The 23224-nt window shown below is 38.3% G+C and overlaps 1 protein-coding gene across 1 annotated transcript in view; it reads right to left on the bottom strand.

Moving 5' to 3' along the window:
* Positions 1-21036, bottom strand: part of LOC131992217 (disabled homolog 2-interacting protein-like) — a 207886-nt gene extending 186850 nt beyond the window's left edge. Inside the window, exon 1 of the mRNA XM_059357702.1 lies at positions 20955-21036. Coding sequence (XP_059213685.1) covers positions 20955-20994 — 40 coding nt within the window. The 5' untranslated portion in view covers positions 20995-21036. The remainder of the gene's footprint in view (positions 1-20954) is intronic.
* Between the last annotated feature and the right edge of the window lie 2188 nt (positions 21037-23224).

The following is a 23224-nucleotide window of genomic DNA, read 5'->3' as shown; positions in this document are numbered from 1 at the left end:
GTGGATATACTGTATACATATACAGCATTTTCCTGCACAGAACACCTTTTACTACTGATGCTGTTCAGCAATATAACATAATAATGCCAATTTAATAAGCCTTTGGCTTGTGTTGTTTTCAGCCAATTAGCTTTTTTGCTAGACTGTGACAGTAGCATAACAACCCAATAAATGTTTTCAGGAGCATTATTGAGCATCTCATTTGAGATTGGTAAATGGACTGCACCTATGTAGAGCTTTTCTAGTCTTTGTGACCACTCAAAGCACATTACACTACAGACTGTGCTCATTCAACCATTCACACACCGATAAACAGGGCATGTGGAGCAATTTGTCGTTCAGTATCTTGCCCAAGGATACTTCGACATGTAGGCTGCCATGGTCAGGTATCGAACCACCGCCCTTCCAATCAGTGGGTGATCGATCTACCAACAGACTGGTCAACTGACCGCCTAGACTGGTCTCCCCTAAAAAACAACCCCATGGGTCGTTTGTACAGGCAACAAATTACAGCCCATTTACATTTCAGACCGTCCTCCACGGCCCTCTAGTGGCTGTAGTATGAATGACGGCGATGCGGACTACAGTCATGGAAACAATTATTAGACCAATTCAATTTCTTGTTCATTTAATGCCTGGTACAACTAAAGGTACATTTGTTTGGACAAATATAATGACAACAAAGAAAAATAGCTCATAAGAGTTTTATTTAAGAGCTGATATCCAGGCATTTTTGTTTTTATCATTATATTTGTCCAAACAAATGTACCTTTAGTTGTACCAGGCATTAAACAATAAACAATAACAATAAATGGATGAATATAGAACAATAAATTGAAGAAAACAAGTCTAAAAATGGTCTAATAATATTTCATGACTGTATAAAATGGCAGAAGTTGCACTCGGGCAGACAGGAGTGATGGTGGATGGGTCACGTACATTTATTTACTTTTTTTAACTGTCTTTTACAACGCTTTACTGGGAAGTGTTTTGCCCTAAACCTAGGTCAGTGGTTTTGTAGCCTAAATTCAACCAAACTGCAGACCCTTTTTACAACCGCGAAGTGTACATGTATGTACAGTATAATTACGCGTGTGATATTTTTAAAACGCTCATATTAGTCGTTATGGCTGGTATTGACAAATGACCTATCTGTCATTTAGGTTTGAGATCATGTTGCTCACTCAAAGTTTTGGTGTTAAACTACCATACACTATATATGGATCTAATTTAAGAGGAAAATAATGGTAAATACAGTAACTAAAATCAGAACGAGAGGATCAAATCATTCTGAAGCTTCCACAAGGTAAAGTACAGACTATTCTTCTGATAAAGAGAATTTTATGTTACATGTCTCGTCCACTTTCTCTTTCATTTGCTGTGCACCTAAAGAATTTTCTCTTTCAACACTTCTTCCATCTAACCACATCTATTTGCCAGACATTATCTTACACAGGCTGAATGCTGCAGCTGTCATGTGGTTTCTGGTAACTGCAAACACGGCAAATGGAAAGTCAAAGATGAATAAAGCCACAGCACCTTACCTTTCTCCTGATTGTGTTGTGTTGTGTGGTTTGCTCCTGCAGGTAGATAAACAGCAGCGATAGAAAGAGTACTAGAATATGTGACTCAAGTAAAAGTACCGTCACTGTCACTGTTCTTGTGTAAAGATGTACTTAGATAAGGGCTGGGTGATTTGTAGAAAATTAAAAATCATAATATTTTTGACCAAATACCTCAAAGTGCTGTCTGAACCTTAGCCTATTACGGCACATGTCCAAGATTTGAAAACAATACAACTTTGTCAAAGATCTAAATCAAATACATCACCGGAAAGGTCTTGGACTGGAGAGTAACATATATCAATTTGAAGGTTCTATAAAATTCTTGCTTTGAGATATTGACCTTTGAACCTTAACCTTGGGGCATATTTGAAGGCTTATAACTAAGGGACAAAAAGGGTTACAGACATGAGACCTACTGTTATAGAAAGGTGTTGACATGGACTATAATGTGAACATACTCACTAAGGGGTTGGGGTGGGGTGCTTTAGGATATGCTGAAAAAATAAAAAATCCCCCATTGAACAAGACAATATTTAAAGTCTGATGCCAAAAATGTGATTGACATCCCCTCAACCCCTGGAGAGCCACTAATTAAGTATTTCCAACTTCCAATTTTAGGGGAAACCCTGTTTTATAAAAAAAAAAAACTACAACTCCCTAGACCTCTCTTCAGTACTTATGTCGACATCAGCACCATAGTTGTAGTTCTTCCGTTTCAGGGTTGTGCTAGGGTTGTGAAAACATATTTCTACCCAATATATCGAATATCACACACTGTCTAATAAATAATTATACTGCATGTGTATTATCTATGCTAAAAAAAGACAGCAATGTTTGTTTAATGAAGATATTTTAACTAAAACAGGAGAGCAGCACGCAGCATTTAGTGGATCGGCACGTTACGTTACGTACACGCGTACAGCGTTACACAAATTGCCTACACTGGAAAAAAAAGATTTTTTGGCCCTGTAATTATTATTTCAATCATCTATATAAATTCTACAAAGAAATACGAATCCAGTGCTTTTACTTTAAAATAGCAGTTTTTCATGTAGTACATTACTTAGTGATTGTTTGTTATTAAGTGTTATTAAGTTTTGTATGTAAATTGAATCATTCATTCCAAGTAATATTCACTAAACCAGTTCATTGGCTTGATTAGTTGATATTTCCAAGTAAAATGTAATTGAGGGACATCAGTGAATCTGCAATTTACTTGTGTATTTTTATAAATTTAAAAAAGTGGTTTTATTAAATAAATATTACTTTAATATTAAATATTACAGCCTGAGTAAAGATTACAAACACTTTCTGTGTGGAAAAACTTGCCTAGCTTTTTTTAAGTAAATGTCACTCCAATTTTTTTCAGTGTAGCAATACTGACGTCCTGACTGACAGTTTGTTGCACTCACCTGTGTGAAGAACACTGTGAGCTTTGAGCATCATGGAGTCCACTATCTGCTCCAGCTTCTACTTTGCTCGTTCATTCTCAAAGCATAACATAAGCAGTTCACTCAGCCGCTCTGTCCCAGCGCCGCCTCAAAGTTTCCAAACATTAAGAGCTGAGAGAAGCTCATAGATGTGACAGCTACTTATAATCCAGTCCAACAGAAGAGAGGTCTCACAAACCTGAAGACCTGTTCTTGATGCAAAACATGTGGGCGTGGCTAATGTCGATGCAACTTTTCTTTTTCTTTTCTTTTTTAACTTCTTCCACTACACAATACCACTAACCATAATCTGATACTGACATAATCCTTAATATTAATTGTTGTTTTTTTTGCATTTTTGTACTGACTGTTCTCCGGCTCAGTTCAAGTAAATGCCATGATAAACTTTTTTTTTTCTGCAGCTGCTGATTTGGCTTATTTAGTTTGTTCCATTGTTGCACAATTAATTGTGACCTTTTAAGGTGACTTTTACTTTTACTCTGGAGATGAGACTTGAAAGAAAGACTCTAAAAAAGTGCAATAGTTGACTTTTAGAAAGAGTAAAATTACTCACATTAAAAAATACATTAAAAACTGTCTTTGTTACAGTAATGTGTGCATGTTTTGGTTACTTCCGCCCCCGATAAATAGTAATACATCATCATTATGCAGTCTATATCATGTTAGCTGCTCCCGCTAGCTCCAGATATGATCAAAGAGGTAACTAACCATAGGGTTCTCTATAAGGTAAGGTTACTTACAGCTGAGTAACCATAACTAAAAAATTAAAAAAAAGGACTTTGCAACAAAGATTTACCATAAAGCTAGCTTAACATAGCTATCTTATTTTGCAATAAACTGTTGAGAATAAACTAGGAACTGAATATTATCGTTTAACAAAATCTATTGGAACTTTGTGTTCCCTTTTTTATCTACAAATGGAACCAACAAATAGGTAAAGCAGCTTGTGCAACTTTCAGACCTGTTTTTTCCCCACGCAAAAGCACCAGTTAGACATTTTTCAATAACTACTGCCATCTACTGATAGGTGAAACTGCACTAGAGCTGCTGAAGGAGTGGGCATTTATATTTAAAATATTAATTATAAAACAGCCAAACATAACTGCACCTGCAGTACAATTTCTGAATGTCAATGGAGCCCAGAGTAAAATATAATTACATTAATAATCCGCAGCACTGTACAATAGAATAACAGACTAAATTATATTAAACCCCCATGCTCCTCCGGCGTTTCCAAGTTATACTTGATGAAACCTCTTCTCAAGACTGTGGGGGTGTAAAGACTGTCATTGACATTAGGGGTAGAAGGTACACCTTTTATTTTTTTATTAGTGCAGAGACTCGGTGTGATTAATTTTTTCCTTGACTGTCACAGCAGGACACTCACAAGTGCAACTAATAACACCAATGAGGGCTCCATGTTCCAATTTAAGTGTCTCAGTAAGCCATGCCAGTCAGTCAGCATGCACAATACAGAGGTCCTAAAAGTGGAACACCTTCACAGAGCAGAGCCCTTGTTTAATTAAGAGTATTTGTGTTTTTCATCCTGCAACAGGTCAGGCTGTGAAAAGGTTTGACCTGCAACTTAGAACCAGTTATCTTCAATCCGAACAGTGGTCCCATTACATAACTGGAAAAACCTCCGAGGGCTTGCATGGCCTTTAATTACTGATGTGATGATTTGTTCAGAAAACAAAGGTTGTATGAGGCCTTGGTGGATTTTGTAGTGAAGATATACAGACATTTAACAGGTAAGATGAAGTCTAGGCAAAAATCTTGGACCATGAGGGTAGGTGGGCCTCTGCTTCATAGACCTGCATGGACATGGACGCTTGCCTTAGCAGACATGAAGTTTTCCACTTTTCTTCAAAAGGTACAAAAAGTTCCCAAACCAACAAAGAAGCTCTTATTTGCTGAAGCCAGAGGACATCTAATGACAGATCCAAAGTGTGAGGCATCATCAGAGCTAATATGGCAGCCAAAACACAGGAGTTAGATGCAAGAAGAACACTTTTTTCTCATGTTGTAAAGACTTTTTAAAAGAGATGACTGCCATAAGGTACTGGGGCCCTTCCACAAAGTCCTCTGTGGAGATAAAAAAAGATGTCTGCAGTGACCCTACTCGGGACAGTGTGCCCAAATCAGCCTGGGACTGGTGCTAAACTGGCCAATTATTGAAAACATATACAAATTAAGTGTGCTGGTCAAGTTAACTGCCCTGTCTGTGGAAACTATGTGGGGCAAAGAAGCTACATTTTTGTATTTCTATGACATAAGGCTGTATATATGGTTTAAAGAAATATACCAATATCAGTATTTAAAGGAGAGTACATAACACTGGTACTTTTTGACTTGAGATGTTTCAATGCTACTTGGGGTTTTTTAGGCATTAGCTTAAACTAGGGATGCACGATGTTATCTGCACGTAGATAACCGGTATTGGCCGATATTGGCTTGAAAATTAATTATTGGACATCGGCCCACACGCCTATATACGCCGATATAATTAACTGATTAAATAATGGGATGCACATCACCTCTCTGTTGCACCTTGTTTGTAGCTCATAGAATTGTGCAGTGTAGTCTGAGCCCACCTATTTATTTATGTTCTGATTAGGGACTGAAGCTGCTTATATTTTTTTACTTTTTGTGGTTTTGTTTGCACAGTGCAGATTGAGTCGTCACATATTGGTAATTATTGTTATTGGTGATTAGTTAAATTTGAATTTAAGCAGCAGTCTGTAAGGCACATTTAGTTTTATTCAATTTGGGTTTAATTGCTGTACAGTTGCACTTTTCACATGTTCCCAGTGAACACAGGTTATGTTTACTTATTATGTCAATTGGGAAATTGGCCAAATTTGCCCTGATCGTGGGTATTAGTTGTGCATGAAAAAAATATCAGTATTGATAATCGGCTAAATGAGTTGAAAAAAATTGGCATATCGGATATCGGCAAAAAATCCAATATTGTGCATCCCTAGCTTAAACTAATAGGTACTGATACACAGCTCTATTTAAAAAGATACATAATTACTGGCAAAGGTGGTACCCAACAACAAAAATGGCCACTGTCGCGGTCTAGACATGCAATACATGTTTTACATTCACTATGTCCAGCTAAAAGACTATTGATTGAATTAAATGCCAAAGTTCCATATGGGATGAATAATCTGTCTTGCATATTATCCTTTTTATGACACACTCTACCTTTCACTTTTTCCCCTTTTACTCCACATTTTTGCTCTTAAGAAATAAATGTATGGTTTTGGAAAGTGTTTCTATGTTGAAGCAACAAGATCCTTTTTTAACCAAATAGAAGTGAATAATTAGGTTACACATTACTCTGCTATCTTTGTTTGTTACCTTGGATTGTGGGGCAGTTATGTAATCAAGCACATTTTAATGAGGCTCAGATAAATAACAGGGAAAAGAAACTAGATCATGTATTCATCGGGCTTGTGAATGCATGCACTGATATCTGTGTCCAATGAAAGCACGGTGTCATGGATAAGTGCGTTTCACACTGTGTGTAAAAGATAAGCAGTGTTCCAATCAGATAGCAACTAGATGCTCTGATCTAACTCGGAAGACAAGCATGGACACATTTTATTTGCATATACTTACAGCCGTGCTGTGCTGCTCCCTCCTGTGTTCTACATACCAGTGTCCGACTCAGATCAATAGCTGCACAATATTAGCATTTCATTCCCCCTGCATCAATAGCTGACCTCTGCAATATGACAATAAACCTCACCTTTCACCGGTTGCTACAGAGTCCTTCTTTCAGGTATTGATGGAGAAAGCATAAAAGGCCCTAATGGAATTAGATCAATATTTTAAGTTAGAAGGAGATGCCTTGCAAACAATTTGTGTTCCTGGTTTCCTGTTCAAGCAACAGAAGAGTGAGTGAGCGACAGAAAAAACTGTGAGAGAGGATGTGATCCAAGCACAAACACAGAAGATGCAGAAGTATGTAGGCTGCCTTGTTGTCTCTTGTACCGAGACGACTGCGTTTGGAGCATAATCTAAAGAAAACAGATGTTAGCGAGGTCATTTTTTTCTGGATAGTTCAGGTTTTGTTCATGGGTATCACACAAGTGCTATGAAAACAAAGAGACCTGACACCACATCACAGTCTCTGCACCTTCGACTCCTACATAATATGGATTCCAGCCTCTCAGTTCACCTAAATCACACTTTTGCAGGAGTCTGATTTAGAGGTTTGGTATATATCGTGAAAATGGAATACAATTCTTCACTTTTCTCACCAAAATACCCATCAGACGTGTGAAAACTTCACATCTGGTGACATAGAAGCCTACGTGGACCAAACTGTGAATAACCGTTCATTGCTTTTAAACAAAATGCATTCAATGACCACATTTTTTCAATCACACTCCACCACCTGCAAAACACTTTATATTTGCAGGACATCCTTCAAATGCTGACACACTGTTTTGTGTGTTAGAATTATCAAAATGCATCCAAAAGAGAATGATGGTACGTTTTGTGGATTTCTGCAGTAATTCTGTTGAAAATCTTTGCAGATTATTTCCCCAAAAATCAAATAATAATCATTCCAAACACAGCAAATTGCAATTTGAGCCGAAAGCCACCCATGTGTATTAGTCTTGTTACCAAACAGATAGAAGTTGACGGCTTTGGAATAAATTTGATGTTGTTGTTGTATATTATTGCAGCCCTGGAATTAGTTTGTGTAATCTTTTTTATTTTTCACAAGAACTAAATATGCAATATTGAAGGATATTGCTGCCTTTTCAGTTCATACTTAATAAAGTAAAACCTATTATTCTGTAATGAGATACTGATTTTTTTTTAAAAATGTAATCACCATTCAAACTTTAAAGTCCAAAGATCATCATTTATGTAATGCACCTGTTATTATTGTCTTAAGTCAGTGTGCTATGAGAGGAAATGTATGCTTTCTGAGTGAGAGCTGTTGCCAGTGTTACGGTAAAATGAGCTCATTTTGAGACATGTATAAAGTGTTTTTTGGTGACTGCGAGGTGAGATGAACTGTGTGGCCAGGACACATGCTGGTAACGGAGACACTATGTAAATATTACCTGCTAATGACCTGTGCATGATGATGTTTATTAATTGGGATTGCATGTCACATTAAATTACAAAATGTTCGCGTTGATTGGCTGCAAGCAAAACGATGCAATTATCACCATTATTTCTTTCTGGATTAAGGTATGAAAAAAATAATATAACACATGTACTAATTGACAGGAGATGTTTTAATACTACTTGGTACTGGGTTATTTTGAGATGAAATATAGGGATTGAAGCTATGAATTATTTTATTAATTATGCCTGTGCTTTACTTCACACAAAAGTGTATTCCAGTAGCTTGGGTGGCCACTGTAGACTGACTCGAGGCTATAAGGATAATATGATGTAACAGTGCAAAAACTCCTTGAATCTTACTGACTGCTGTATTCTCACTGTTTACCTGGAATCCTAAAGCTTCATGCTGTTATGTTCTTGGCCCAGTAATAAGCCAGTTGATAGGGCAAATTACTAAGAATACAACTGTCATATTCACTTTAATATCCATGGTCAGAGATAGTATGCACTCATCATAACCCACTGAATAAGCACTTAGGAAAGAGATGCATCCATTTAAATTGTAAGTCATAAATCCTGTCTGTCTACACGCTGCTGGCTACACCTTCATGCTCCGATGCAGCTTTAAGAGATTTAAAGCCCCGGGATTCGCCGTGCCGCTGATGAAAAGCTTCATCTTGTTTTCTGCTCATACAAAGCAATGCTGCAAAAGGCCACAAGGTAAGCCCACATGCGGAGACGGTGATTGAACTTCCTTGCGGAGCTTTCTGGAAATGCCATGCTATAGCAAATAAATGCCACAAGCCTGCCTGGCTCTGTCACCAATCACAACTTATAGGGTGCAGGTAACGCAGAGACAGAGATGATGCAAATGCACAAGGTAATCTTATTTGAACATGGATTGAGATGAGATTCCACAAGGAGCATTTGCAGCTCTGGAGGATGTCACAGCGCCACTGACAACCACTTATTTAAAGTCAGGCGGACTCAAGGGTCTCACTGAACCATAGCTGTCAAATAACAGGCTCGGAGAGACGGCAGTATTAAATGCACTCTTGGAGCATGAAGATAGTACGGGCAGGAGGCCAGAAGAGTGGTGTCAAATAGTCAATGGCACAATGGAGCGAGCTGGAAAAAGAAGAAAAAGTCTCTGTAGCTGCTGCTGCTTTTAACACCCACGGCATTAATATGAAGCTCGAGCAGTTTCGTAGCTTCTGGTCATCAATTAAAATGTAATCTTACAGCTGCAGCTTTCACTCATGTGAGGAAATGATCAAAAGTTCAGTTTCTTACATATGAATGTGTTCAAGCTAAATCACTATTGCTGAACAGTACTTGCCAAGCACACATGGGGTTGTCTTGGAGACACTGGTGCAAATACAACCGAGGCGACTGACTACTTGAGCAGTTTAAAGCAAACATGATACAATGACAACAGAAGGACATGTACCAACCTTCATCCGCTTCCTACAATATCTTCTTTTTATCTACACTGGCAAAACCTATTGTTAGAGCAGTAGAGGAAAATGTTGTCACACTCCAGTGTACTAAGGGTTTCTGGAAAGGATCAATGCAAGGTCGCATACACAAACATCGAACACCACTTGGGTAATAATAAATTTAGAAAAGGAAAAATTATACAGACTGTAATCTAGCAGAACCTTCTATTTTAGTTTCCTCAGTATTGGTCCCATAGTCGCTTATAGTTTTCTATATAACGCGGTGTTGCTTTATAGGTGTTACGAATTTATTTTTCATATTAAAGGGGCTGTACAAGACATTCAGTTAATATAGCAGTAAACAAATATTTGCTATAAGATATCGTGGATTTACATAAAAAGTAATTTATTTTTGATGTCGGTGGAGGACAGTCTAAAATGTAAATTTAAGGCGCACTTACAATTCATTAAGCCTCACTTCCAACAAAACTAATACGCTAATTACATGTACATTTATCAGTAAAGGAGGCCGAGGAGTAGCTAAGAATTTGACACACAGAGCAGGAGAGAGAGAGAAGCTATCACTAGCTGCTAAGCTAAGTAGCTAACAGTACTGAAAAACAGATGAGATTAGGGATAAAGTCGCTACAAGAAGTTAGATATGGAGCCGTTATGGAGTGTAAAACCGAATGAGGGAAGCAAGGAAAAAAAGTATAAGCAACAAAAATAGTGCCAGCGTTAGGGGCACTAGATTTAGAAATGCTTCTGTGGGTCACAGTTGAGGGTTGGAACAAACAACATATGATTGGGAGGTCTTTTTGGAGATATAATAAGTTGCATAAAATCACATAAAGATTTTCTTAGAATGTTTAAACTATGAGCTTGCCCTTAGCTAATTATATATTCCTTTATGTGTTGCTAGAGAGTCTTTAGTAACCGCTTTCCTTAAAAAATTCATACCAGACTCTTAAAAGTGAAATCATAAGACAACGGCTGGATTTATGGTGACTGAAGAACAGTGGTGGAAAAAGTATTCAGATCCCTTACTTAAGGAAAAGCACTAATAGTCACAGTAAGATTTCATGCATTGATTCTGTCAGTTACTTCTTGCCACATCTTCTGCTTCTGCATATTTTTTGTGGCTGGGTTATTGTTACTTTCCATATTCTTCCAGGACAACTTGATGTTTTGTGTTTCTCTTTGTTGTCCACTTTGGAGAAGCTAGCTCAAACTGACAATTATGCTCAAGTAACTTTAAAGGACCATGATGTGAGTAAAGCGTAACTATGGTAACTGAAGAGCACATGTGCTGTATAATGACAGTAACCACAATAAAACGCCCTGGTCTAAACACTTATGCAAGAAGATAGAAGTGGCTTTATGCAGTGCCAAAAAGAATCACTAAACTGAGGGAAATATTTTGCAGAAGGGACAAACTTTATGGTAGTTTATGCATAGGGGCCCTGGGACAGAAGTAGGACGTTTGGGCAAATGCTTGAAGAAACACTATCGCCAGAAGTAAATTTCAGTGCAACTTTTGTTTCAGGTTATTGTCACATCTGGCTTGACATAAAAAACAAAAAAAACTAAAGGAGGGCCACATATGCAGTCTGAGGCAGATTATATTACATTCTGGGAATTTTAGCAAGACATAGATGTTTGTCTTGCTAAAAAGGATTAAAAAGATTCTAAAATTCTAAATAAATATAAAAATGCCACAAAATGTCACCTGAAATAAAAGCCATGGAAGTGGAGAGGGAAACAAAACCTTCCAGGTTAAAAATCATAAAACTAAATTGCCATTGTTGTAGTTCCGTAATATGACATGGACAGTTTTGTTTGGAGTAAGTTTCCTCCTACTTTGTCAACAAGCACACCTGTTCTAGTCAGACTGACTGGCTCGTTAGCATGCCCACTCATTGTCACACACACACACACACACACACACACACACACACACACACACACACACACGCACCGACAATTAGTGAAGTTCTCTGAATAACAGCTGGACTGTGAAAATTAAATGTGAAAAAAGACTTGTTGTGAGTAACATTGGGTCCCTGTGTTTGTGTGAGGACAAGGCTTTGAAAAAACTCCTAAAATGAGTAAAAAACAAACAAAAAATAAGGACACAGAGAAGTTCAGGAGCTGAATACCAATACCAAGCGAATGGATTCAAGAAGGTCAATAAGAAAAAAAAAAAATCCATTTTGTAGTTGACTGTGAACCCCATTCACCTTAACTTTTAAGCCTTGACTTGATAGATATTGAGTCATATCGCTTAGCTGGTGAGTGGGAGCTGCGTAGGAAGTGCTACACTTGACTGTGATGGAGGATGTTTTGGTTACATACAAACTGACCCAGACTTTGGTCTCTCAGTAGCTGCTGGTTGAGCATCATTTGTCTGGACCGCCATCAAGAAGGAGATGTTCTTGTTCCATATGAGGTGGCACTGAGGTTAATGACCTCGCTGCTATAATTGATGGATATATGAACAGAAGGTTTGGTTGAAAGTCTTCATTCGACAGTTTTGAAAGCCGCATTTGACATTTTGATTCCATTAATTTCAAATCTAACTAGATGCCACATTGGCAAAAAACATTTTGAGAAGAGTGAGGGTACAGATCAATGTGGTGCACCTAAGCATACTTTTAAAAGGGTTTAAATTGATTGAAGACTGGCAGAGGCTTTTGGCTGAGTCCAGGGAGAAGAAATACAACAACAAGACAGCCATAAATTATTAGAATGAAGTCTGTATGCATTAGCCACTGGAAGTATTTCAGAAGCCTGGTCCCTAAAATTATTATCTCTATAAAAGGTTTTTGGTATCAGAAGTGTTCGGGTTTTCATGTATAGTCCAAGTGTGTAGTCTAAGTAGTATTGTCTAATCATGTTTGAGCATTGGTTGAAATTATGCCTTGGCACCCATTGGCTGACCCATCAGCATTGACCCATCAGCTGACGACAATATGTCATCTGGACCTAAATCACCCACAAAAACTATAGATGTTTGTGTATTGTGTGGAGAAACGTCACCAATTCCAAAAAGTTGGAATGCTGTCAAATGCTGCATGATATCTAAAACCCAAACTGGGCAACTTTTTTTTTTTTTGCACTCATTCTGAATTTGATGCATTCTGTTATTATTTACGTTTTATACAATGTCTCAACTTTTTGAGAATTAGGTTTTAATGCAAGAAACAAATTGCATCCAAGTCAGATTATAAAATTGCCTTTGACTTTGGTTTAAACTGTTAACTGAGAGTAAACTTACTAAAAAACAATCCGGTCATAGATGTCATGACTCAAATCCAACTATATTTTCATGTTTCAAGTTGCTAACCCACTCTGTTTGAGTGTTTTTGAATGTGCATTTTAAGTGGCAAACATTCAAACTGATATCAGACAAATAGCTAGAGGTTCAGAGGTTGCTAAAAACAAGATTTATGCCAATCTTGTATGATGGTTATCTACTGGTATGACTATGGTATGGCCAATCCAATGTTCAACCAACATCAGCGCTCACACAACAAATGCTCTTAATAACTTTTTTGTTATCTTAATTATTCTATTTCGTTCTGAAACATCAGCATCAGTAATATCAGATATGACTAGCTAGAATGTCCAATGATGAATGGATTGGATTTAAAAATGAAAACACAACTACGATAACGTAATTTTCTCTGTGGAGCAAAACATTCTTCTGAGTTTAAACCAAAGAAAACATGCTGGGTCTAAATAATGATTCAGATTTGATTTCATCTTTCCTTTGAGTTGGAACACTACAATTTCTAGGGAGATCAAATAGAAAGAAAAAAAGTTGAAAGAGGCTGCTTAGACAGTAGATCAAAAATGTGTCAGGTACTCTTGGAAAACAGGGAAGAAAGCAGGATAAACAGGAAGGAAATTCTGGCACTCAAAAATATAAGAAAAATAATGAAAAGCTAATATTAAACGCCTTTAGTATAGTGGCCAAATCATTAAAAAACTACTTTTGGCCACTGTAGATATTTTCTAATGATTTTATTAATTATACAAAAAGGCTTCTTTAATATTTCCTTCCACAATAATACAATTAATTTAATTAAATATGAAATTATATATATATATATATATATATATATATATGTATATATATATATATATATATATAATACAGTCAAATACAGTCTAAAAAAGGTAAATAATTAATAACAATTTGGAGAAAATTTTTAATTCACAATACAAGAGAATTATTTAGTCTTTAGACTAATCTATTTCTCACTTTATGGCCTTTTGCATTAATCAAATAATGTGAAAGTTGACTTTCTGATTATCTGAAGAAGAAAAATTGTTGCTTGAGGAAAGGGGCTTTAAATGGACAATGTATTCTCTCCAAAACTGCTCCATTTTTGAAATTCTGGCTCAGGTGCCATGTGGACGCCTCTATTCTCAGGCAGTTGGGCACCTGTGTATCTGCAGTATAGGCTCCGTGCAGGCAGTGCGGAGTATTGGTCTCACTGCTATCTGATTGATATGTGTTGTGCAGTTTCCTGTTATAACAGTGTTCCATGCAGGCCTTTGTTGGCTAAAGCCTTTATAGATAGAAGCTCCAGTTTTACTGGGAAGAAACACAAGTTGTGCTCAAGACTCCTGTGGTTTGCCGAGGATTTATATTCTGTAGTCTCAGAATACTCGCTGCAGTTTTGCCCTCCAGTATCTTTTTGTTTTTATTTAGCCAATTGTGACTCACCAAGGTCCTTTACTGCTTCTCTCTGGAAGCTTTAGTTATTCTAAAGAACAATGTTGCACTCTTTGAGTCAAATCATTCTCAGCTTTACCTTTATCCGTGTTCCTGGAGCATTATCACTTATAAGTGCACAATAAACAGTAAAGTGCACTTATTTTGCCTTTATGCCCCCACAGTGGATACTAGATTAAATGCTGTGATGATCACACAAGGTCTAAAATTAATTTTCTGTTACTGTGTCGAACCCCATATTTTTAAATTTGTGAACTGAGAAAAAACTAAATTCAAATCTATTGCCCTCTATGTGATGGCTCATCCTTGGCTCACCAGTGTTTCTCACATAATGTGCGCAGTGGTTTTCTCCACCATCCCTTTTTACATCCACACAAGTTAAAAAATCAAGGTTAGAGGGATGAATATATGAAAACCAAATATTGCTAAAGGAGAAAGATGCAGAAACTACAGCATTTGAACTTGGAGTAGTTGGCTGTCCATGACTCTAATGCTGAAAAAAAAATCCTATTTTAAAAAAGGTTATCCTTTAAGTCAATGTCATTCTTTGAATTAGTTCTTGGGAGAATGTTTTACATGTGTGTTGTATTAAGTAGTGAAAAGGATAACAGGAGTATGAACAAATGTCATTTGCCAATGTGCTCTTTCTGAAATTTAACTCTACTATGTCCACATGCAATGTTACATATTTTAGAATTTTTGTTGAACAGTTATTGATAATGGTGCCCTTGCATGCATAAGGAAAGCTTGAAGGGTCATGTTTGGAAAGTCTAGAAGAGCCGTACAATGAAATCATTATCAAGTTAGCAAAGTGCTAAACTGGAAGTTAGTCGGAAATCAGTACAGGGTAACCCAAGTACAGGGGAACTTTATACACACAAGTCAAACTTTTTTGGCTTCATGCACCAATGAGCAACTTTCATAGGAATGAACTGGGCCCTGCCTAGCTAATCTCAAATGAGATCTAGTCTGGAAACCAGCTGTTCATTTCTCCGTAGAGGAGGCGTGGTTTACGATCCTCCGGAGCCGTTTATTGGGCGCTTAGAATGTCTATCAAAAGCGTCTGTAGGTAGCTCTTAGCCAATCAGATCAGTTATACCAGATGACATATGTAGAGCAACAGAAATGGATGTTTGTTGTGTGTGTGTCTGTGAGAGTGTTGCTTGCTGCTTTGCTTCTCCAGTTCTCGCTTTCTGCAAGATTATTTATTTTCACGCTTTATTCCCCCTCATGTCATTCAGCCACACACATCCACTGATTTTATGGGGAATAAACAAGCTGCTGCGGGTCTCTGGGGGCTCCGCTGCCCCCTGGCTCGTAGCCAGATCACCGGCGTTAACCGGCTAATAGCTAATAGCCCCGCTACGGTACCGGTAGCGTAACGCTACCGATATTAGCCCCGCTACCGTAACGCCGGTGATCTCGCTACGAGCCGGGGGACAGCGGAGCCGCCGAGAGACCTTTCGCCTTTCAACTTTCGCTTTAAACTATTTAAAACACCATCTACAGCTAAAGAGAGTTTTGCGTCTGCTGCAGCCATGTTGGATCTGTAAGAAAACTACAATCTTCCGTATGCCGGGTAGTACGCATCATCGTCTTGCCGTCCCTCCCCGTTCTGTGATTGGATCCCTAAAACAGGGCTAAGAAACCTCTCTGGTTGCCAGACCCTTTGGCAGTTCGAAATGAAATTGAGCGCGCAAGGCAGTCTGGGTATACCCAGGCTAGGCCCTGCCTCTAATGCTGGAGCAAATTCGCTTTATACATCAATGAGCTAAACTCCATTACAAGTTGTGTTTCCATCAACACATTTCTATGCACATCATGAAGATTTGAATGAGAAAAGCTTGATGGAAACACCAAAATTTGATTAAATTTTTTTTTCGAAATATGTGCATAAAGGTTTTTACGCTTGCTTGAGGTGGTTTTTGTCATTTTCGAAAAATAGTTAATGCACTAAATGGGAGCTGGAAATCTCTTTACAGAATAAATTTAGACATGAGGAACATTTAAATCACATGACTGATCAGCTGTTTCTGAGCTGACATGGAATTACAATTATAACTTGCCCAATTGAATCACATTCCTGAAGACTTTTCTCCATTTTCTCTTGTGGGCGACCAAAGTTGTCCAATTAGCAACCTCTTTTTTGTTGTTTTTTCTCTCTTCTGCAATCTCTACTTCTTTTCCTGTTTACTGACAGATTAGCCTACAGCCATACATTATACTGCCATCTTCTGGCCAAAGTATGTTCATGCAGCTTTGTTTATTTGCTCTAAACCAGTTGATGAAAACCCTAATTTGCATTTTCTTTAATGCGATATTTCAAAATTTTGCTTCAAAATTCAATTAGACTTTAATGGAAACACGGCTACTGTGATTCTACTGCTAGATGTAGCTACATAACGTCAGGGAATTCTGTAATGTTGGTTGCAGATGTTGTTTAACTTCTCCTCAGTTTTGGATCATATTCCTTACTTTACTACTATTGTGATGTTTTTGGTTAAGAAGCTTTAATTGGTGATTTTTCATGGCAAAAAGTGTCATTATATGCGACGTTACAGTCTTAATTACATCTGCATTGACAATATAGAGACAGGGAGAGCACAGATGTGGAAGACCTGGAAATGCAGATCAATTAGAGCAGACTGGGCATTTTCAGGAGGGGGCTTAAAGTGATAGGCACTATGTTGGCACGTGTCAGACAGAGGGAGAATAGAGGTACAGCAGCCAAGCCAAATAATGCAGGAAAATGAAGGCATGATATGTGAGAATCAATAATGAGAAAAGTCAAATTCAGCTCCAGATTCACTTTAATTTGATTCCATAATGTGCTCTTTGCAGGTAATTGTAGAGTGCATGTTCTGTGTGTGCACTGTCACACTTGCTCATGTTTCTCTTATACAAGTTTTTGCCAGAGTTCTGTGGCTTTTGTTTTTCTGCTCCTACTTTGAGGAAAACGCACCATATTTCAGGAAATGTTCTGCTGCCAGTTACTCTCTGTGCAGTTTGGCTCTTTTGATTAAGAATTTTGCACATTCAAACTGTTGTAGAAACTGTGCCAAGGCAATCAGAAAAATGTATTGTCATCAGAAAGGAGAGCAGTGTAGCATGCAGCAGGAATGCATAACTAAAAGAGTGCATGTTGTTTACCTCCCTGATGCATCCAACATGTCCTTTTATTGCTGGTTTACACATCTCCTCGCTTTTACTCCCTGTGAACCTTCACATTTCTCTCCCGCACTCGCACGCATTATGTAATCCTGCTCGCCACCTGCTATTGTCACTGCTGTAGGCCAAAACAATACACTTAAGGGGAAAATTATGGCTTTCTTGTTCACGCTGAGATTGCACTACTAATAACGCTCATCTGTCCAAGAAGCCTATGAAGCAAAAAGTGCATCTGTACTACCGACTCCTCAGAGCTGTGCTGCTGCTGCTGTTTTTCTGCTGCTGGTTTGTGCACAGATTAAGTGCAGCAGAGAAGACATGAATCAACCTGAACTGAAGGAATACTGATGATGATTTCACCTGGGAACCCGCATGGAGCTGGTGATGGGTGACAGGCAAGTTGTCAGAATGAGAGTGATGCTTGAAGTGTCAGTAAATCATGAACAATGCCGTAGCAGCCACAACAACACGAGGTTCTGGCGTCCTCCAAATACGGCTGTGCAACTGGGAGTCGCAATTTAAAAATCATTATTTTTCATTCAAACAAACACTACCTGAAGAACTCAGGCACAAGGTTTCTGTTTATAGAACATATTGAAGATAATGACTTACTGCTATTCAACCGGCACTGCATCTTACCTGAAGTGAACATAACAGAAAACAAGCTGTTTTTCCATCATTACTATCTATTTTCTTTCTTTTCCTGTTTCAGATCACCTGCCACACTGGAAAAAAATATCAGACATTATGGTATGGGCAGAGGGGGGCCAAAACAAAAATGATATTGCAATTACCAAGCTATATCTACTTGTCTTGTTATCTGACTCACAAAAAATGCTCCTACAATACATAACTTGGTAAACTTGGGGGAAATAGAGAAAATAAAGGAGAAAATGCCTAATGTTTGGATGGATTAAAAAGACAGTGGTTCACTCATAACCATAACCATATTCACTCATAACCCCAACACTGCCCTAAGTTATGAAAGAGGGCAAGATTAAAGTATAGGTATAACCTTCACTAATAAAAAAGGAAATCTGCTGATTCAAGTGTCGATGAAAAATGGTTAGTGAGTTATATATGGGGGCGGGGCAAAACCATTGGGCAGGGCAAACACACTGTTGAAACAGGAACTCTCTGCTGAAACCAATGATGTCTTTCACAATAGTCCATGACAAATGGTTTAAGAGTTCAGGACCCCATTTTTGCGACTTGGCATAAACAGTTGATCAGCTGTCCTTTGGCTCATGTCTAACCTTTACACCGAATGTTGTGCAAAGTCTGTGAATCCATCTGCAAGTTCTGCACTGATTTGTGATGACCACTCCCTTTGCCATGCTCCGTTTCAAATCAATTAGCATGAAAACAAACATACACACCTTCTTGAAGACATATTTAACGGTCAAATCAAATTTTAGCCACCTAGGGAAAAAACTGTGACTGGGAAAAGGTGGGGTCATTTTTGTGGATTGACCACCTGACAGACTGATCGACTTCTGACCCTGACAAACCTATAGAGCTGTCAATCCAGTCGCAAGAGTAAATGTTGGTATTTTAGATTTCTGCAAACCACTGATATTATGAACATTTCTTAACCACTATAACCTTTTTTCATTGTGACATGTGACCATTGTTGCTTTAAACACACTGTTAAGGTGATGATTGCTGTTTTAAACACATTAAAGCACTTTGGTTAAGGTTAGGCACCAAAACAACTTGCTTAAAAATAATGTCAGACATAACTTTTAACAACAGGAGACAAAAACACACCAAGCAAAATGTCCAACAGCTTCCATCAACGGGGTTGGTTGTTGCAACTGACAGCTTTTAACTTCCAATTGCCCCATTACCAGACCAAATACACACACACACACACACACACACACACACACACATATGTATATATATATAAATATAAATATATATATATATATATATATATATATACATATATATATATATACACACACATATATATATATATATACACACATATATACATATATATGTATGTATATATATATATATACACGATTCTCATGTGGTCTGCTGATATTGTGAAAATTATATTGCTGCCTTGCAAGATAAGCTGGTTGGAGCTAAAAAAAACAATAAAAAATGGATGAAGAGATCCGTCGGTTTAACGGTTCAACTCACAGAGAAAATAAAAATTCACCCTTTCCTTCGTATTGCCCTGGCTTGTGCAAATTGCTAGTCAGTTTCCTCTTACAATCCAAATGAACCTGTACCTGAAACCTGAACCTATAATGAATACTATGTTTCTTTCTCTTCATTTAATAAAGAACTTCTGCCCAATGCATGCTGGCATATGATCGCCCTGATCAAACCATAAACAAATGCATTGTAACTTCAGCAGCAAATCAAGTAACTGTTAACTTTTGAATAATGTGGCCAATGGAAAAATGTGTGTTAATGAGCAATCCAACACATTATTTTAGCTGTTAATCTTCAGAGTCATTCAGAGTTGAAATAGAGTCAGAATTAAATTTTTCCCTTCACCATAAAAGTTCTCATTATTTGCTACTCTCAGGTTTTTGTAGATCTCCGGCTCACTTTGAGTAACTTTAATGAGTTGTGAAGCTGTGCAACAAGGGAAGAAAAAAACAAGCTCTTATTATAGCTCTATTGATTTTAAATGCCACAGTCTCCACCAGTATAGTAACCCAACATTCAGTTTGTGTAAGTAATTATTTTCTTTACCTCCAGGTTATCATTGTAGTGGCTCTAATCAAATGCATTACATAACTGATGAAAGTGTAGTCTAGTTCCCAGCTCAATACCCAGCAGGATCGTCCTCATCACCAAGGACAACTCTCAACATCCACAGGCCGACCACAGCACATGCAAACACACTCTGTCACTGTTCCCCAAACCAACCTTGCTCTCATCTCTAAATTTTCAAGTTTTGAATTTCTATAGTAATGAGGCATGAGTAATGAGCATGCAAATTGTGTTGTCTCTGCATAGGAGGACACTGAAAACAGCACTTTACGTCATGAACTCAAACACATTACACACGGTGTAAGTCAAAGGAAAACAAGCTAAAGTAGCACAAGCTTTGTCATTGTATCTAGGTCAGAAGAATGCAATATTCTCCAGTCCATATGTACTTGCACAGCTGTGCTTTGGATGTGAAGCAGTCACAGTAGCCGGAGCTACTCCACCTTAATGCACTCCCTCCAGCACTGCCATATGGAAAAAGCCACACCTCCTGTTTTTCCAACAATAACAATTATCATGGTTATTACCTCTTAAAAGCACAACACAGGTACTCATGGGAATACACAAGATGAAAAGAAACACACACAAGAAGGAATATGGACAGATGGATCCAGAGAGGGAGAATGGGAGAGAGACAGAAGCCAGGGAAACAAGAGAGAGAAAATGTGTCATTTAACAGTGTAAGGAGGAGAAAGAAGATGCATAATGATGCAGGGTTACAGAGATACACATCTAGTTTTGCATTTACCTGACAGGGAATCAGAAGACATGCTCTCCTGCTGCTGCATCTTGAATGTTGGCTCCAGCGTGAGACTGTGTGTGAATGTGTGTGTCCACAAGCTACAGAGTGTGAGCAAGCCAGCACGCCTCACTGTGTGTTTTGATGACGGAGTCCGCGTAGCAGCTCAGGGAGGGAGCGAGCAGAGGGAGGGAGGGAGCAACAGAGCCAGGAGGAAGGTATGGAGGAGAAGAAATTGGCTTCTTCATTACCTCACCAAGTGTCTCCAATTCCTCTCTTTCTCATTTTCCACGAGGGTGCGTCTCACACAGAACACATGTACTGCAGATGGTGATTTATGAGGTACACAGAGGCAGGGAGGTGGGAGGAGCTTATTGATGGGAGGGATCTGGATAGGTTGAAGAAGAGGAGGTGCTGATGAGGGGAAGAAAGCAATCACCTTGTAGTATAGGCTTACTCACTCAGGCACTGAGCCATTATGTGTCCCTCCCTTCCATGTAACCTTGCAACCCAGAACGCTAAGCCAATTCAGAGCTTACATGTACCACAACATCAGTTTGGCTGTGCGTCAGAGATCTTATCTTTAGTGAAGTTAAAGCCAGTGCCAAAAGGCCACCGTGTCTATAAAAGAACCACAAAGAAATCCACACACTCCATTAAAACTCACAAGGTTCAATATAAAAAAAGTGCACAGCAACATTGTAAATGAAGCAGAGTGTGTACTTGCTTGGATTAGTCAGAGATTGTTAATGTTGTCCTTGACTGCTTGTAAGACGAATGACGTGTTGTCTTTCACTTGATTAAAATCCTGCAGCCAATACATGACACCAGGTCTGTTATGCAAATTTAATCTGCAGTTTATAATTTGAAGGATGTCCTGTTTCTAAAACAGCGTCATTATGCATGCCTGCTTACACACGACATTATGCTTGCCTGGATGCCCTTTGAAAGGGTCAATAACTTTTTCCATTTTTCACACATGGTCCGTATGATAGACTGTTTAAAAGAAGTGGGAGTAGCCACTCTGAAATAACCTGTTGATTTTTGAACTACTATTTTGAAGCCTTAAATTTGGCCTTTTGGCCGCCACCATCTTGTTTTTTAACCAGAAGTGACCATATTTGGATGACAGGCTGGAGCTGGGGAGGTAATATAGGTTACTAGCCCAGCAGAGCCAGGCACTGTTATCATAGCATCACTTAGTTACCAGCTAGCCTACCACTAGCACTAGCTAGGTTAGCAAGGGTGCATCTATTATTCACCTTAACTGTGATAACTGGGATGCTAATGCTAACACGCTTTAAACAACAAACTAACAGTCAGAGTTAGCGAGAGTGACTTTTAACCCAACTGTAAGCTGAACAAAACTTTTTTATCGGCAGTTAACTTTTCATAAACTTAATATACAGTGTGAAAGGGTCAAAGTTCTAAGATGAAGACACACTTGACAACACACAAAAACCTGCTCAGATCTATTTTAATGTACACAGGCTTTGCTATGCCTCTATTCTGATGGACAGGTTGTCTTGTCAATCACAAGGTAATGATGTCCCAAAGCATACCCTGCTTTATTGTCTATTTTACTCTAAACTGGACCATAATTTAGTATCATGTTATGTTAAAAAAAACTTTAAACTAGCAATTAAGACCATAAATTAATTGGGAAAATGTTGACTGAGGTAATAAATCAAGTGAGAAGTAGTCTCATTTTCTCATCGACTTCAATACAATCTGACTTCTTCTTGCAGCCAATGGAGTCGCCCCCAACCCCCCTCCCCACACTGGCCATTAGAAAGAATGTAGCTTTAAACCACTTCTCCATTGACTTCACTTTTCAGAGCAGGGGCTGGCACCCTCAAAGTCAAAACGACTAATGAGACCTTTTTTTTTGGACTCGATGATTATTAAATTAATGCAGTTATTAATTTGGTCAGCTGGCTGTCCCACTTGGCAGCACTTCACAGCACATTTTCAGAGTTGTCCATTTTGAAAAGGTCACACCAATGTTATCCCCTGTTCTCTGCTGTCTTCTCTCAGGCCCTCAAAGTTTATCAAATGCCAGTGTTTCTCACAGTCTGTCTGCTCATTATGCATAAATAATGTATCATTCATCTAGGTTATTAGTTAGCTTCTAGCATGTAGTGTAATTAACGGACAGCAGGAGCTTCAGCCAATGAGCCCAAAGCTCTGTGGCAGGTATGAAACATAGCTGCCTTGTGACAAGTTGAGCCATGCTATGTTCAATATGAAAGCTCATTCTCAACCTATTTAAAATTCCA

The sequence above is a fragment of the Centropristis striata genome, chromosome 19 (genome assembly GCF_030273125.1).
Source record: "Centropristis striata isolate RG_2023a ecotype Rhode Island chromosome 19, C.striata_1.0, whole genome shotgun sequence".
Classification (NCBI taxonomy): Eukaryota; Metazoa; Chordata; class Actinopteri; order Perciformes; family Serranidae; genus Centropristis; species Centropristis striata.
The sequence above is the reverse complement of the archived record's forward strand: the minus strand, read 5'-3'. Positions and strand labels throughout refer to the sequence as shown.